General features: G+C 36.6%; 2 protein-coding genes and 1 long non-coding RNA gene across 3 annotated transcripts; 1 reads left to right on the top strand and 2 right to left on the bottom strand.

Moving 5' to 3' along the window:
• Positions 1-3,879: 3,879 nt before the first annotated feature.
• gls2a (glutaminase 2a (liver, mitochondrial)) lies at positions 3,880-15,617 on the top strand. The gene is made up of 18 exons (XM_082187325.1): positions 3,880-4,247; positions 4,395-4,482; positions 6,446-6,567; positions 7,086-7,215; positions 7,320-7,399; positions 8,354-8,517; positions 8,942-9,000; positions 11,676-11,708; positions 11,803-11,861; positions 11,983-12,049; positions 12,134-12,184; positions 12,293-12,469; positions 12,713-12,844; positions 12,923-13,015; positions 13,103-13,164; positions 13,249-13,325; positions 13,955-14,018; positions 14,103-15,617. Exons 1-18 carry the CDS (start codon positions 4,054-4,056, stop codon positions 14,350-14,352), a joined length of 1,902 nt encoding a protein of 633 aa, XP_082043451.1. The 5' UTR covers positions 3,880-4,053; the 3' UTR covers positions 14,353-15,617.
• LOC309511948 lies at positions 10,905-11,667 on the bottom strand. Its single transcript, XR_014210831.1, has 2 exons — positions 11,356-11,667; positions 10,905-11,188 (listed from the first exon to the last, which is right to left on the bottom strand). It is a non-coding gene; the product is annotated as an uncharacterized lncRNA (long non-coding RNA).
• On the bottom strand, positions 15,614-17,510 carry spryd4 (SPRY domain containing 4). Its single transcript, XM_082187326.1, has 2 exons — positions 17,335-17,510; positions 15,614-16,428 (listed from the first exon to the last, which is right to left on the bottom strand). The coding sequence occupies exons 1-2, from the start codon at positions 17,462-17,464 to the stop codon at positions 15,887-15,889; spliced, it is 672 nt and encodes a 223-aa protein (XP_082043452.1). The 5' UTR covers positions 17,465-17,510; the 3' UTR covers positions 15,614-15,886.
• Between the last annotated feature and the right edge of the window lie 293 nt (positions 17,511-17,803).

Here is a 17,803-nt window from a genome sequence, read left to right as displayed (position 1 = left end):
TTAATTTCAAACTCTCTAAATCCCAGCCTCAGCCCATTCAGAAATGCTGGTACTTGGGTAGAAACCTATACATAGGAGCCTGATAAAAATGTTAAAATTAAACAAAAACTTTAGACGGACTTAGAGGCTTTTGCATCTGAAGTCTTCATATATATAAATATATAGCTGTAAATTTAAAAGTAATGTTACTTTGCTAGTTACTTGGGAAAAGTAATCTGATGTAAGCTTGCGTTACTTGTAATGCATTACTGATCACAAGAATAAATTACATGTTAAAATATATTAAAGTTTCTATAAATGGTAATAATGTTTCATCAAGTAAATGTAGACTTGGTGAGCATAAGAGACTTCAAATATATTTAAAAAATCGTACAGACTCCAAACTTTTTAACGGTAGTGTATCTAGACTGTTCATACTGTGTATAATTTTGGTTGAAAAATATGTGTTACAGAATCAACTGATAATCAATAATGAGAGCTTAATGAATAAATAATGGTTGCAGTCCGAATGTGTGCTGGAATTATTGACATCCTATAATTTCTTAATTTTCTTGGAGCAAAATGCATTTTTGAGTTTCACCATTTACACATGGCAGTTATGGCCAGTACAGAGATCAGAGAAAGTTGGGAGAGGCAGAAAGGAGGAAGATGGAGGGGAGAGGGGGGGGGTTTAAGATGGAGCAGGTAGACAAAGCCTGCATTCATGGACACAGTGAAGGAATGAAAAACATTCTCCACCAAGAGACGCATGGTCATCAGCAGGGCATGGGTTAGGGTTGCGTGCATGTGCGTTTGGATGTGTGTGTGCCAACACGAAAGGATATAATACGAGGGGAAGGGGTGTTTGATCTAATGATAAGTGGGTGTAATTTTACTCCAGGCTCTGGTTAAAAGGAGCCCTCGCTTCAAAATCTATCAGCTGCAGTGGAGCTGGTCAGAGGAAAAGAGTGGGGAGAATGTCAAATTGCATGGGTAAAAAGTGTGTGGTTTTTTAGTGTGAGTATGTGTTGGTAAGTGTGTGACCGGTCCCCAAAGACAACAGTACAATGGCCCACACAGCCTCTGTAATGCAATTCTGTCAGTGTAGAACTTAAAAAAAGAACACCCTTCACTTATTTTTATGCTTTTCCACAAACTGAACAAATTGAGAATGTAAATAAACCCCCCAGTGTAACTGAAAGGATAATGTCTGATCTGGCATTCGGCTGTGGGAAGGTGAGGTTAGTCAGTATGTTGAACTCGACTGATTCTCCGTGTCCGTTTATAGAGGTGAGTTGGTGCGGTCTGCCCCCTACAGGCAAAAAGGGATATTAACAGCGCTCCTGGTTGGATAGGGGACGCAAAAGTAGGTACTGCCAGCTGCCACAGAATCCTCGTTTTAGTCTAGTCAGATCATATGGACGTTATGAGCAATTCGACTATATAAATACATTTAAAAGTGCAAATTCACAAATATTATAAACACTGAACTGTTTTATACGGAAAAGATCCACTGGCACCTACATCAGAGCTGGGCTTGAACTGCGTAATTACACCAAAGTCCACCAGGGGGAGCCACAAAAGAGCAAAGCCGATTCAGTTCTCAGATCTGTTGGATACAGAAACTCATCACTTATAGGCTATATGAGCTCATTAAATGGTTGTGAGTAACTGCAAAGGCAAAAATTACGAGAAAAGTTGACTTAACTGAATCCAGTCTGACACCCTGTCCGATCTGACCAGAGCAAAGGGGTCAACTGGATATGGATATATACCTTTGACCCAAATCCAAGGTTGACCATGAGCCATGAGTTCTATTGGATTCCAAGGGTGATTGTGATTGTGGGCCAAAACAAGAAACAGAACCAAGTCTCTGAAATGACAGAAGGTCTAGAATGTCAATAGTATGATCAGGGACTTCATGACATGAAAATAAACAGGAATGCTACTATGAATTTAAGTAAAAGAGTAAGAGTATGATGATCGCAACTTTTTCAACCCAACAAATTTTTACAAGAATTTTACATAAAAAGTCGTTAGTGGTGGAAAATTAGGAATTTCGAATTAAATTAAAACGCATTTTGTGACATTCATTTTATTTTTTCCATCCTAATTGTAAACAGTGAAGCATCAACATTACAAAATTGTGAGGTTACAGGAAAGTAGCATAAAAGTATAAATACTTGACAATACAAACCTTTAAAAAAATCTTTTGCTTTCTGACCAGATTTAGATTTAACATTTAGATTTAACATTTAGATTTAGATTTAACATTTAGATTCAACATTTAGATTTAACATTTTGATTTAGATTTAACATTTAGATTTAACATTTAGATTTAGATTTAGATTTAATATTTAGATTTAGATTTAACATTTAGATTTAGCATTAAGATTTAACATTTAGCATTTAGGTGTAACATTTAATATTTAGATTTAACTATTTAAAATATCTCTATTTTGACAAATATTGATGTAAATGTGCTAAAAAGTGACCGTCAAAAATTCATACCAGTTTTTTAAACATTGTTTGAAGCTAAATGTGACAAAATGTTGCTGTTATTTTCAGCGTGAGCCACTTTACAAACGGCGCCCCATACAATTCTACCCTGTCAGAACTTGATTTCTAAGTTTCTGTATTTTATATGTAACAGGAAGTAGTAGAACCCAAATACAGTTTATTTCCCAAACATGATCGACCATGATTACCACCAGTGGTTATTGACCTGGAACAAGGCAAACATGAGGGCTTAAATACACAAGGACTAATGACAAGACAAGGGACACCTGTGCACAATGAAACAATGAACAAATGACAACATACACTACAACACAGAACACATGGCAGGATCACATGACTAAAACAGGGGATCACATCAAATCAACATATTAGAATGATTTCTATAGGAAACAAGAACATAAAACAAAATCAAAACGTGACAGATGCAAAGCTGAATTTACATCAGCCATTTCTCCAGTCTTCAGTCTCACATGCTCCTTTAGAAATTATTAAAATATGCTGATTTGATATTCAGTTATATCATCAATGTTGGAAACAGTTATGCTTCCTAATATTTTTTGGAACCTGTGATACTTTTTTCAGGATTCATTGATGAATAAAAAGTTAAAAAGAACAGCATTTTAAACTATATTCAAATAGAAAACCATTATTTTAAATTGTAATAATATTTCACAATATTACTGTTTTTTCTGTATTTTTGATCAAAGGCTTGATGAGCATAAGAGACTTCTTTTAAAAATAGCAATGTTTCCAAACTTTTGAACGGTATATGTGTGTGTGTGTGTGTGTGTGTGGTGTGTGTGTGTGTGTGTGTGTGTGTGTGTGTGTGTGTGTGTGTGTGTGTGTGTGTGTGTGTGTGTGTGTGTGTGTGTGTGTGTGTGTGTGTGTGTGTGTGTGTGCGTGTGTGTATGTTTGTGTTTATTGTAAATATCAATGTAATGTCATAATACATTTATTTCTACAATTTTAATAACTGAATGGTAACTGAATGTGAATCAATCAGTTATTAATTCAAAATGTTTTGCCACTGGTCACAAATGTTTACATGTATTGTGATCATGTGATTTATGTGAATAAGACCTATATATATCCTTTATATAGCTTCCTCTTTATAGACCCTTCAAGCTCAAAAGTAAACTTTGGTCACAAATATTATCGGTGGGATTCAATGGGTTAATATTTATTTAAGATTGTGTGCCTTCTGACAAGTGGCAAAATGTCCATGCTCAATAAGTCTGCCCTTTTTTGTACAGTTCTACTATTGAGCCATCTACATGTGTTCTGGCATCCACCAATGATCTATCTCTTTTTTGCCCCACCGCCACAGCCGCCAGGAGGCGTGTCCTCCTCACCTGCGTATGATGATAAGATCCCTCGGTTACCGGCCAATTTTGTCAACAGAAGTCACTACCTTGCCTCGTGGGACGATCAGGCACTTGGAATCCAATAGAAAGCACGCGATACATAAGCATACGAGACACGCGTTGTTTATTCAGACTATTTTACAGCTGTAATAGGTCGTTGGTTTAGAAGTAAAACATTTCTGGATAGATTATGCATGGTGTTAAAACCCTGCTGGCGTCTAGAGCTGGTGTTTTGCTCATAAGGAATGGTGGAAAATGGGAGAGAGTTGCGGGAAGTTTGGAAAGAAGACACTCACCTGCTCGGCTGTTGCACACGAGCGCATCACCGGGTCAGCATCCTCGCCATCAGCACGTGATCGCAGAGACGGACGCCGGCACGTGCAGGTAAATCCTCGGAGAGGCGTTGAGAAAATATAAAGTCCTTTTAAGAATTGATTTCGGAAGGGTGACTATCTTAATGAAATTAATTGTATTATGCATTGTTTTTTGGTAAAACATGTTGTTTTCTAATTTGTCTTGTGTTTTGAGCAGTAAGAAGGTGGTTGCTGGGTTGGAGGACTTGTTGTTCTACACAATCACCCAGGGAAAAGAGAAACTCTCAGTGGCACGTTTCCTGACAGTGAGTTGCTCTAGAGTCACAGTGCTGATGATGACATTATGCGTGTGTGTGACTTAGTCAGCATGAACTGCTGTGGCTATCTGTCAAACCAAATGGAATAAAATGCATGCTATAAACATCATGTACACTCATGCCCTCTATTTTGTTTAGTATGATTAAAATAAGACACTTTTATTCTTACACAGGTTATAATCATAAATCTTTGGTATTACATAATAGTAGACGTCATGTTTGTGCTAGGTGTCTGGGCTACATTAAAGCCCCTAATAAATATATCTATTCCCAGACACATGTGGATCCATATTTGGATGTTTGAGTTTATACTAAAGTAGGAATACATAAAATTATGGACTGTTTTAACCAAGGTAACACATTCAATTTCCAGGCATAGTGCTGCACCTTCTTGTGAGTGTGTTTGTGTGTGTGCTTCAGTGCACATGCCACCCAGAAATAGATAGCTATTAAAGTGTCTGCTATAATTTATATGCATGGGGTTGTTTTGTCTAAATATGATGGTCATCTCCACCAGCTGCAGTCTAACAACTCAGATGCCATATACCAATGATTGAAGATAACATGTTCCTACCAAATGACTGATGGTAAACTCTTTCATTTGACTTGTGTAAACACTGTTGCACAGTACCATAGCACCTTAATATTTTAGTCTTTGATTGAATCTATTTACTGTCTTAATGTATGTTCCTGTGCTTATTGTAAACAATTCATCCATGTTCCAAAAAACTTGCCTTCGTAATTTTTTTAATCAAAATGTAAAATCTTGCTCCGGCTTTGAAAGACTTTCTTTTTCTGACACCTGTCATATAGCCTAGAGACCACTTTTTATGATCCATTAGACTCCTAATGGATCAAATCAAGCCCCACTTTCTTCTCATAATTTCCTGTTTCACTCGCAAATACACTTCCGATCTAAAGTTTAGGCTCAGTAAGAATTTAGGTTGCACTTTATTTTACAGTACGTGCACTATACATGTAGGCTACTTACAGTTTACTTACCTAAGAAAGTACTGGGTAATATAAGGCAACTACATGGGTTTAGGTTAGGTTTAGGCGTAGGTTCAGGCGGGTTAGTGCCTAGTTATTACCCAGTACAAAAAAACTAAAAAAACTATTTCACAGTTTGCGTTCTCGAGCCACCAGGCACTGTTGTTGTGCATGTGAATCGATCAAAACTAACTTTAGCTGGACAATAACTTTATTCTAGAGCTGCTGTAAAGCCAAAACAATCTCTGTTACTTTAATTTCCTATTGTCACTGTGAAGCTGCTTTGAAACTGTCTATATTGTTAAAAGCACTATATAAATGAAGGTGACTTGACTTGACATAGTTATGAACATGGGAAACAGGACTGTAAACTAAATGGCTGCCAGAATTTTTTATGTTTTTGAAAGTAGTCTCTTATGTTATGAAATATTATTACTATATAAAATAACTGTTTTCTGTTTTAATATGCATTAAAATGTAGTTTATTCCTTTGAGGGCGAAGCTGAATTTTCTGCAGCCATTACTCCAGTCTTCATCATTCTAATATGCTGATTTGCTGCTCAAGTTTCTCATTATTATCAGTGTTGAAAAAAGTTGTGCTGTTGTTATAGTTTTTTGGAAACCTGATATATTTTCTTTGATTCTTCGGTGAATGGAACATTTAAAAGAACAGAATTTATTTTAAATAAAATCTTTGTAGCATTATACATGTCTTTTCTGTCACTTTTGATCAGTTTAATTCATACCTGCTAAATAACAGTAGTGTAAATCAACTGGGTTGTGCACGCTGTTTCAAGCTGACATTAAATGTCTCTATATAACTTAATTTATGCTCCTGAACTGGTACTGTAGTTCATCACATATATTTGTGCTAAAATGTTCAAGCTCAAATGTTTTCACTGAACTGTGTTTTGACAATGAATTATCCCAGTATTAAAATACATGTTGTTGTATTTCTTAGGCACTCAAAAGCACAGGCTTGCTGACCTCTGACCCCCGTTTGAGAGACTGCATGCGACAGATCCATCAAGCTGTCCAAGAGTCTGTTGGAATGACAATGATGGACCAGGAACTGTTCAGAAAGTGGGTAGAAAATTGACTCGCAAAGCAAACTCGAAATGCAAAGAGTGAGAGAATATGTGTTTTAAGTGATTTATCTTCATCACTTACAGTTTACCGCCTACAGCTGTTGTGACTCATGCCCCTTACTGGTAAATGATAGCTCAAATTTCTTGGAAGGCTGGAAATATAAGCAGTTGATTCATCATGCCCACATATCTTCACATACAAATGCTTCACCTGACTTTCTGCTCCCCAACAGAGATAAATACAACACTCCACCTGTTGTATTTGTATGTATTGTGTGTATATGCTTCCTGCTGGAGCGTGTGTGGAGCTAAGCTATGTTAAGCAGTGATAATGTGTTTGTTAGTCCTCGGAGGCACAGCTTATGTTTGTTTTGAACCGATTCTGTCAGTGTTAATAAACATGGATCAAATATCATTTTCAGCCATGTACAACTCTCTTAGCACATTACTGATCACAGGTGGCCATTAAGTCACAGTTGTGTCACATTGGCATATGTGTGTTTCTGTTTCTAGATGCGTTGGCAGTAACATAGTCCTCCTGACTCAAGCCTTCCAAAGGAAGTTCATCATTCCAGACTTTGAGGCCTTTACCTCCCTCATAAACCATTTGTATTATAACGTACAGGCTCAGCAAGGAGGGAAAGTAAGACATTGATTTTCCTTATCGCTGTTTTTGAATCACCTTCTCTTTTAAAAACACATTTACTTACTTCTAATCTCTATTTGTCCCTGTGCGTGTTTGCTCAGGTAGCAGACTACATCCCTCAGTTGGCTAAGTTCAGTCCACACCTCTGGGGAGTTTCTCTGTGCACAGTGGATGGTCAGAGGTAAAATATACTATCTTCAAACTTTCTTTATTCACATCTGTGTGATAAAAGTAACTTTTTGCAGCATCTGTAGAACAATTGAAGCATTTGCAAACAATGTACAATTGACCACATTTTCTGACCAGAAATACACTACATTCAAAGTTTGGGGTGCTAAGGGGGTCGGGAGGATAAAAAAAAAATTAAAAAAAAAATAATTCAGCATGAATGCATTATTAAATTGATCAAAAGTGGCTTTTCTTTTGAATTTTCTATTCATCAAAAAGTCCTCAAATAAAATTAATTAAATGAAAACATTGTCAACATTGATAATAAGAAAGTTTTCTTGAGCACCAAATCTGCATATTATAATGATTTCTGAACGACTGGAGTAATGGCTGCTGGAAATTCAGCTGGAATAAATAACATTTTTAAATATATTAAAATAGAGCCGTTATTTTAACTTGTAGTAATATTTAACAATATTACTGTTTTTACTGTATTTTTTTTATATATATTTTTAAATACATGCAGCCTTGGTAAGCAAGAGACTACTTTCAAAAACGTTCTTTCAAAATCAACCATTACCTTTTGAATGGTATTGTATTTCAAAATAAGTGTACAATAATTTTCTTGTAAATATTTCTAAAATAAAATATTGTAAATATTGTCTCAACAACAATATCATTTTTTATATATTTTGTCAACGGTTTTGATCTTTGAATCATTGACATCACTTCTCACTATCAAATTCATCAAATTATCATTCTTACAGTTCAATTGAATGTGTTATGGTGGCGAAGAACTTTATTAATCCATAATAAAGTTATTGGCCACCTGGCAAATCCAAATTTCACTCACATCACATGCTTTCTGGTTAATTCTGGATCTTGAATAATAGCAATTCTGTCTTTTTTTTCTCTTCTTATCCCTCTCTCACTATATCTTTCATTTGATCTCTTCCTCTTTACATAGGCATGCTATAGGGGACACGAATATGCCATTTTGTCTGCAGTCATGTGTGAAGCCTCTGGAGTATGCGCTGGCCGTGCATGAGGCTGGCACTGAACATGTGCACAAATATGTGGGGAAAGAACCTAGTGGCCTCAAGTTCAACAAACTCTTTTTAGATGAAGAGGGTGAGAAACCATCACAATCTATCTTATTTCTCTTTTTGTTGGTGTCACTAAAAGATATGGCCACACAAAGTGGTCTCAAATAGTATGTGGACATTTAAAGTGAAACATTGTCAGTATACTTGTATTTTATTAATCTTTCTTTTTAATTTCCCTGGAAGAAACTCCAGAGGTTCTAAATCACTGGCATTACTCTAAATTAGTGATCTCAAAGGCTCATTGTGTTCTATTGCAACATGAAGTCTGGGAACAAGTGGAAGCTTTAAAACAGTTATCAGACGTCCTTTCAGTATAAACCTTATCAATGGATTTCCTCACCTCTGAGGAACATTGCTTCTGCAATCTTTACTGGAGCTTTACTGAATCCTTGATTCTCCCTTGACATTAAGACTTGATAATTTATAAACTTTTTTGGGGGGTTTCCCAGATAAACCTCATAATCCCATGGTGAATGCAGGAGCCATTGTAATCAGCTCTCTCATCAAGGTAAGATGCTATTTTTGTACATTTTTAGTTCACTGTTGATATACATTCATCATAATAATACCACAAGTACAAACTCAAAATGAAATTCCTACAGCCATAACACATTAATTTGTTCGTTTATTTTATTTTTGTCCCAGCCTTTACAGGGACACCCTTTAACCCTAATCTTGAAGAGTTACTTTAAATTAAGCAGCATTGCTGTGGTGCATGTTATTGATATTAAACAGTAAAATTATTACTGTGACAGGCAAAGTGCTTTTATTGGGACAAAAATATGTTTCTGTCCTTTCTTTTTGACCTGATTTTAAATAGCTGACAAGGTGTGTGTTTGTGTGTATGGTGGTAGTGGGTGGTCCAATGAGGAATCACATAATAAGCGCTGCTAGTGGTCAAGAGGTGTGTCTAAACAGCCAATCAGAAGATGTGCTGAGAAATACGCCTTTCAGTGTGTTTAAAAGGGCTGCTATGAAAGAGTAAAAGGTTTCAGTGGTTTAACTGATTTAAAAAAAAAAAAAAACGAATTGCATGTATAATTAAGGTGCTCCTTACTTGTAGTATAAGTTTCTAGTTTGACCTATGCTCTTAAATATGTTACACAACCTCACGGAACACAGACACACTGGAGTACATTTTAAGATGAAGACATCTAACAGCTGTGATCGCATTACACTGACCTTCTGGACTCCCTCGTGGAACTGGTCATCTTAACGTCACACCTTAGGACATATGAAACCCAATATGTGTACCACTGTACCACATGTTCAGTCACGTTATAGGATGAGACAGTTATGATCTCATATCATACCACATTTTCTTTGCTGCACGTCTGTGCACACTGCCACCAAGTGTCTAAATACAGCACTGTATTACTGTTTGCAGAGGGATCTTTGGATCAATCCCAAAACAAACTGTCACTGGAACCACTGTTAGCTATTTTTTTTTTTGCTGGCAAACAGAAACTAATATTATTTATACAATTGATTTTGAGCCCATTTGACTAAATGTGAAGAATTAGTGGACAGTGTGAATGTTGAATGTGTTGTGTGTTTCACATCTGACTCTTTCCTTTTGGATCTTTCTTACTGTGTTTGTACTTGGATGTTTTGTTGTCTTGAAGATAAGTAGCATTAGCTATGGGTTAGCCCTCAGAAATTTCTAATGGCTTTTTGAAATGTATTTGAGGAAAATAAGCCATTATATATAGACTAAACATATCACAAGGATTTAAGTTTATTGGCTTGATGAATCACAAAACTTGTGTAGTCCTTTAGAAGCAACTTGTTAGCAACTTACATTTTAAAGAACACAATAGTTTAAAAATTCACATTTGAGGTATAACTATGTAATTTATATTGTTGAACATTATTTGAAAGTCCTTTCAAGTAATATTATTCATAAATAAAATTAGTGAATTAGCCTTTTGTGCAAATTAGCCTTACAGGTTAGCCTTGTATTACTGATTTTAGTATCAGTTTTATTGGCTTGACTACACTTGTGAAAAAGAAGTGCGCTTAATTCTATTGAATGTGCACTTGTAGTAAACTTCAAATCTTAAAAGTATACTTTTAAAAAACTGCATTTGCAGATATAACAATATTAAGGAAATAAAAGGCCACTTAAGTATAAGAGTGCACTTTAATGACTGTTTATTAACACATTTAAGGACTCTTTAAATAGTACAATTTATATTATTATGTTTTAATAATATTTTGTCATGCTTTAAAGAAGTACACTTATTTTGATGTGTTGACTATTGTACTAAAGCACATGTAATGTACTTGATTTAAATTTTAACTGTAGTGCTATTTGATATAACATTTAAATGTACTAAATTGCAACTTCAAAAGAAATTTCATTAAAGTATATTTTAGTTTACAGAACTAGTACATTTGACACAACATAATTTCAAGAGTTGGTTCACCAAAAAATTAAAATTCTATCATTAATTACTCACCCTCATGTCGTTCCAAACCCGTAAGACTTTCGTTCATCATCAGAACACAAATGAAGATCTTTTTAATGAAATCTGAGAGATTTCTGTCCCTCCATTGACAGTCTATGCAACTACCACTTTCTACCCGAGAAAGGTAGTAAAGACATCATTAAAGTAATCCATGTGACTCCAGTGGTTTAACCTCAATTTTATGAAGCGACGCGAGTACTTTGCACAAAAAAACATAATTTACCACTTTATGGGGATATTTTGGGGATATTTAATTTTATTTTATCAATCAATAAATTCCTCTTGAAACAAACTTTGTTGTATTATTTTAATTTAATACTGTGAAGCTGCTTTGATACAATCTGTATTGTGAAAAGCGCTATACAAATAAACTTGACTTGACTTGACTTGACTTTATTTACAAATTATTAATCTCCAACACGCATTCACTAGACTAGAGCACTGCGATGCAATTTTGCGTGTTGTGTCGTTGACGCAAGAGCAGTCCTTGTCACGTGAACGTGCATTACAGATTAAAGGGATAGTTCTGTTCACCCCCAAATTTACATTTTGTCATAATTTACTTGCCCTCAAGTTGTTCCAAATCTGTATAAGTTTCTTTCTTCTGTTGAACACAAAACAAAATATTTTTAAGAATGTTGGTAACCAGACAGTTGACAGTAGCCTTTTCTTACTTATTTTCTCACTTTCTCTTTTTTTGTCTCTATTACAGCCTGGTTCCAACAAGGCAGAGAAGTTTGACTTTGTGAGTACACTGCAACATCTCCACCATGTGAAATATCCCAGGTTTTTAATTTTATCTCACTTGTTATAAAAATTGATTTCTGTTTGTCGGTCAGATGATGGATTATCTGAAGAGAATGACTGGCAAAGAATATGTTGGGTTCAGTAATGCCACGTGAGTTTTTAATATAACTCTTTTATTTGTATCAAATCAAACTCTCCTAGAGGTGAACCTAGTTGTTATGTCATTTTTACTGGTTTATTGGTGAATGATAACATTTTCTTGCTTTTTATAGTTTCCAGTCAGAGAAAGAGACCGGTGACAGGAACTATGCAATTGGCTATTATCTCAAAGAAAAAAAAGTGAGTGTTTTTTTTATTTTTTATAAGCCTAATGATGGGATTTGTCAGCCTTTCTCACCTGCTGCTCTGCTCTTTTTCCTGTAGTGTTTTCCCAGTGGAGCTGACATGATGGCAGCCCTTGACTTCTACTTTCAGGTAAATGAACTGTCATTCTGACACATACCAATTGTGTTTAAAAGTAGAACTTGCTATTATTGCTCATACTAAACACAAAATGTGTTTATGTCATTCTTTCATTTCCAGCTGTGCTCTATTGAGGTGACATGTGAGTCCGGCAGCGTCATGGCAGCCACATTAGCTAATGGAGGGATCTGTCCAATCACAGGCGAGCGTGTGCTCAGTGCCGAGGCCGTCCGAAACACTCTCAGTCTCATGCACTCCTGCGGCATGTACGACTTCTCTGGCCAGTTTGCCTTTCACGTGAGTCACACACTCACAGCCAAATGATTGCTTGCAGAATGATAAAGTACACACACACAATGGACTTTACAGCTTGACGAAACTATTCAGTTATTTACTTTAAACCTCAGCTAATTACTCAAATAAAATCAATGTTATTAGATGGGGCCATGCTGCAAAAGACATGAGACGCATGCGCAATGTGTGTTTACATTGAAAAACAGTCAAATGTGTAAACCGGCCCTATGTGTGTCTCTTCCTCAGGTGGGTTTGCCTGCTAAATCTGGGGTGTCTGGTGCCGTGCTGCTGGTAGTTCCTAATATTATGGGAGTGATGTGCTGGTCTCCGCCTCTTGACCGTGTCGGCAATAGCATCCGAGGCATCCACTTCTGCCAGGTACTTTTTCATGATCTCTGCTTTTGTCTCTCTATATCTTTATTTTTCTCTGAGACCATTAACTTGTTTCTCTTTTAGGAGCTAGTCTCGCTGTTTAACTTCCATAATTATGACAATCTGAGACACTTTGCGAAGAAGTTAGACCCTCGCAGACAGACAGGCCACGAGAGGGTGAGACCACAGACCAAATTTGCCATTTCATTCTGTGCTAACAAAGCAAATAGTTAATAAGCACTGATTATATTGAATATATTTCAGAACAAGTCTGTGGTGGATCTGATGTTTGCTGCTTACAGTGGTGATGTTTCAGCTCTCAGGAGGTAAAAATCTCTTTCTTTTAAAAAATATCCCAATATTTTTATGTGAATGGTCATGAGAAACAATGAGCTATTAATTTGTTTCAGAATTGCTCTCTCTGCAGTCAATATGGAATTGACTGACTATGACATCCGTACCGCCCTACATGTGTCCTCATCAGAAGGTAATAAGGCATTTTTTCAGACAGGCTGAAAAATGTGATTTATGTATCTCCACTACCATTAAAAAGTTTAGGGTCAGTAAGAATTTTTGACATTAATACTTTTATTCTGCAAGGATGCATTAAATTGATCACAGGTGAAGTGACTTTAAATAACTGCTGTTCTTATTCATCAATGAATCCTGAAAAATATGTATCACAAAAAATATAAAGCAGCACAACTGTTTTCAACATTGATAATAAGAAATGATTCTTAAGCACCAAGTCAACATATTTGAATGATTTATGAAGAATTATAAATGCAGCCCTAGTTAGTTTTACCATCCCAATCCATATCACATTCATATGTGGTTGATATATAATGAGTGAAATGCATGATCTAAAATACAGTAGTGCCTCAAATGCTTATTTTGTCTCATGTGCCTCATGATTTGATGTCATAATGGAGGTAAAAACAAAAGATTTTCTGTCAGTTGTTGTCTTTTGGCATCGTTCTGATGCTCAATTCATTATTTAATTCATTACTACTATCATCACTAACAGCGTGAACAGTGAGTCCTAAAGTTTGAATTGTGAAATCTGAAAAACGAATTTATGCATTTATTAATAGGTTCCTAAAATTCTGATTTCAGGGCACTTAGATGCGGTCAAGTTTTTAATAGATACCTGCAAAGTCAACCCCAATGCAAAGGACAGGTAAGGCAAAACTCACCTCCCTTTCACTTTTTGTGGTCTATTTTTGTTTCATTGATTTAAAATGCATGCCAATCTGTTCTTCAGATGGGGGAACACACCTCTCGATGATGCTATGCAGTTTGGGCACAACGCAGTGGTCAAGGTACTACAGGAGTACCAGAGCATTTACACACACACACTAATGCCAGAGGAGCTCAGCGCTGACACGTGTCCCGATTCCACCATTGACGCAGAGGAACTGAATGCTCTTGGAGACGCTGAATGGTTTAGTTTGAGTGAGAACTACCACGGGAAATGCCAAACCGCAGCGTCTCGTGACTTCAGGGAAGCATGAGTGTGTGAGATTTATGACAAAGCCTGTGTAAGGACTGAGCAGGTGTGCGCAGGTGTTACAGAGATAGTGCTTCAAACCAAAGCTTTTGCTGTATGTAGACCTCGGCTAGCTTCTACTGATGGTTTAAGATAGTCATTACTGTAGGTTCTCAGACCTTCATTCAGTCTACTGTGGGATTATGAAACTACCAGGTACTTCCCGGTAATTTCTGGTACAGCTCCTCAAAGACAATTTGGTTTATTCTTGGACCAATTTAGAAATGCTTAGGCTTCCTAGTTTATCCTTGCAGAAGAATTTTTATGTAAAAGCCTTAACTCAAAGGAAGCCTTAGGAACCGGGGGCCGGATTCACGAAACATTCTTAGGATTAAAATTCTTTAACTGCTATTTTCTTCCTGGTTTCTGACTTTAAAAATTATGAATATTTTGTATTCCAAAAATACTTGAGAAAAATTTTACGTAAAAAAGAAAATAGCATTCTTAAGACAAAACTTCATATTCTTGAAGTGTTCTTAAAAATACTTATAAATAACTTCGTAAAGTTAGGATAAGCTCTAACTTAAATCCCTGAAGATAAGAGGTTTAATGAATTCGAGTTGTTTCAAATATCTAGCATTTCAACACAACACTCGCTTGAACTTTAGGAACCATCTTTTGAACTTCGAATTTATCTTTACTTATCTTAACTTCTTTCTTAAGAAGATTTTTGTGACTCCAGCTCTGTTACTAAGGACAAGGTTAGTGTAAATTTAGCAGGCTGTCTATCAAAACAAACATGCATGCACATTAAAAAGTAGTTTATTTATAAAATAACCATACTGGAAATGTCATTACGTCCTATTGCCTTGAGTTAATAGGTTAGCCAGCACTTTTCATAATGTGAACTATAGCCATTTTAAGTTATTAATCATTTTTGGCTAAACATTTTGAGCAGGTATTTGTATATTTGTACTATTCTTAAGATGTTGGAATTTTTTATGTTTATTAATAGACATTTTTGTAAGGTATTTAATGTAATTTAATGTTGTTTTAATGTAGGGCACAAAAGCTCTAACTGAACCCTCTGTGGACTTTGCACACAAGAAATGAATGGTATTTAAAACTTGGTACATGGACAAACTTTATTGCTGGATACAAAACTGGATGTTTTGAAAAAAATAAAGTTCAGATAGTTATAGAAGAGCGTTCCGAATGAAAGTGAAAAGTGTGAAATGGACAGATGATGCGACACAAAGTATAGAATAAATAAAGAATAACACTAGTGAAGGGTGTCTTTTTATTGAAAAACCTCTCAACACTGTACTAAAGCACAGACGCAAAATGAGAAATGACTAAGGATATCAAGTATTTATATATGTGCATGTACGGATTCATGAGTTCATCAGCATTATACCAGCTGAACGGACAAATCTTGTTTAATGGCAGTAAAAAAAAACAGCTGTGTTCCAACTGAATGTCTATTCATAAGGCCCCTACTTCCTCTTCTCTATCCACTAAGAGGCATGTAGCATCAATGTGTGAATAATGAACTAGAGTCACTGAAGCCCTGGTGGAATCTCCAGTCCAGAGTGTGAGAGTAACTCCCCATCCCAGAGTGCAAAGGCAGGACAGATGGGCGAGCGGAACTGTGTTCTTATCGTATACACCACTTCAGCTTTCTGGGTGTCCACCAGACTGAACCGTCCCGCCTCGTAGTCTAGCAAGAGGCCGACCCGATCAGGTTTCCCCACCAATGGCACCGGGACCTGCTTACCGGTGGTCATGGCAAACCACTTCCTCTGGACAAACGCGAACACCCAGGAACTAGAATTCGTGCCCACACATTCATCACGTGATGTCGACACCTCTGCCACTCCCACACGGAATTCGTGGGACTTTTTAACCGTGATCTCCCAGTAGTGCCGTCCAGAGTCAATGTGGGTGTCAGCGAGAACCACAGCCCAGTCACGGAACCGGAGAGGGGTATCCTGCACGAGGGAGGGGTCCATGCCTAGCATTCGATAGATCACACCTGTCTCCTTCTTAAAAAGGTCCAGGCTGCTGTGGGCTGTCCGCTCATCAAGCTTAAACTGCAAATCTATAGAGACATAAATAATCTTTAATATATAAAAAAAATACATGTATATAGTGTATTATATAAAATACTTTGGGATTTATTTTTTATTTTTATAAAGCTTTATTGCAGACACAGGTCCATATAACACATCATACAGTACAAAAAGGAGATGCAAAATATATTGCACCAATGTCATCTTAACCTATACACATATATACTGATACCACTGTAATTCCATGGTTTTCCTGGAGTACACTGTAAACTGAGCCTTGTAAATATTGCCATGTTAAATAAATGATAATTATTCAGTATCATGGTAAATAACTGCTAAAATATGTACAACAACAACAACAAAATAATCACTGGTCTCTCAGTGGTCCAATGTCTAATTCAGATGATCAGACTGGGAGAAACTTATCTATGACCAGCAAACCATTTTAGACTGGTGCAAGATGTTTTTGATTTTTGTTCCCAAGATAAAGGATAAAAGAAAAACGATGACTCTTTCGATATGAACATAATGTTCCCGTTGTCAGATTATCGAGATCACGATGATAATGATGATGTGGCCACATCGCACTTAAGAAACGGGAACATAATGTCGGACATTTGCACTGTTATTCACAATGACCCGCGTAAATATCGCATTATTATCACGAACATTTATAATTATCTCGTGCAAATCTACTGGAATCTCCGCTGAGACACGTGACTATTGCCTACGGTCTACCACAGAATCTTTTTTCCCTGTTTTTCTTTTACAGTTAATGCAACAGAACTGATATATATATGTTGTGCAATGCATTCCACTATTGATAATTAATAAAAAGGAAATGTTTCACGTGTAATTATTATAGCCAGAAGTATGACCTCCGGGTTTGACTGGACTTCACACTGAGGTGCGTGGAAATCATTCCATTTACTCACTGTTGCCTGCACTGGCAGTAATATACCATCTCCGAGCTGTGAGGGTTTTCCCACGGCCGTGACCGAGCGCAGTCCCCAAAGATCTGCCTGTCAAACGGCAAAAGAGTACCCTGCCCGAGGACATCGCCATGTTGTCCCATTTGTAGTGCGCTTTACCTCTGTTTCTGTCGCAAGGTTGCACTGTCCAAATGCTTGAGCGCTGCTGCCCCCTACTGTAAAGCGCGCGCGCGCGCACACACACACACACACACACACACACGTTTGTTTAGCTATAGGCTACTTGGAGGACCTCCATAGACGTAATGGTTTTTATACTGTATAAACAGTATATTATATCCCTTTGATTTATAAGTTGTTTTCCTCATGGGGACCAAAAAATGTCCCCATTTTGTTTTATAAACAATAGTGGCCTAGCAGTCAAACATACATGAGACAGTAAAAATCATCCATGTAATTTTAACTCTTTATT

The sequence above is a fragment of the Leuciscus leuciscus genome (assembly GCF_965113295.1).
Source record: "Leuciscus leuciscus genome assembly, chromosome: 13".
Classification (NCBI taxonomy): Eukaryota; Metazoa; Chordata; class Actinopteri; order Cypriniformes; family Leuciscidae; genus Leuciscus; species Leuciscus leuciscus.
The sequence above is the reverse complement of the archived record's forward strand: the minus strand, read 5'-3'. Positions and strand labels throughout refer to the sequence as shown.

Bases quoted from the DNA above. Each gene is read 5' to 3' on its own strand.
- gls2a (XM_082187325.1), top strand. From the start codon at position 4,054: ATGCATGGTGTTAAAACCCTGCTGGCGTCTAGAGCTGGTGTTTTGCTC. The intron at 12,470-12,712 runs GTGAGTCACACA...TCTCTTCCTCAG, and splicing joins CTGGCCAGTTTGCCTTTCAC to GTGGGTTTGCCTGCTAAATC. The intron at 13,165-13,248 runs GTAAAAATCTCT...AATTTGTTTCAG, and splicing joins GATGTTTCAGCTCTCAGGAG to AATTGCTCTCTCTGCAGTCA.
- spryd4 (XM_082187326.1), bottom strand. From the start codon at position 17,464: ATGGCGATGTCCTCGGGCAGGGTACTCTTTTGCCGTTTGACAGGCAGA. The intron at 16,429-17,334 runs GTGAGTAAATGG...ATGTCTCTATAG, and splicing joins TACTGCCAGTGCAGGCAACA to ATTTGCAGTTTAAGCTTGAT.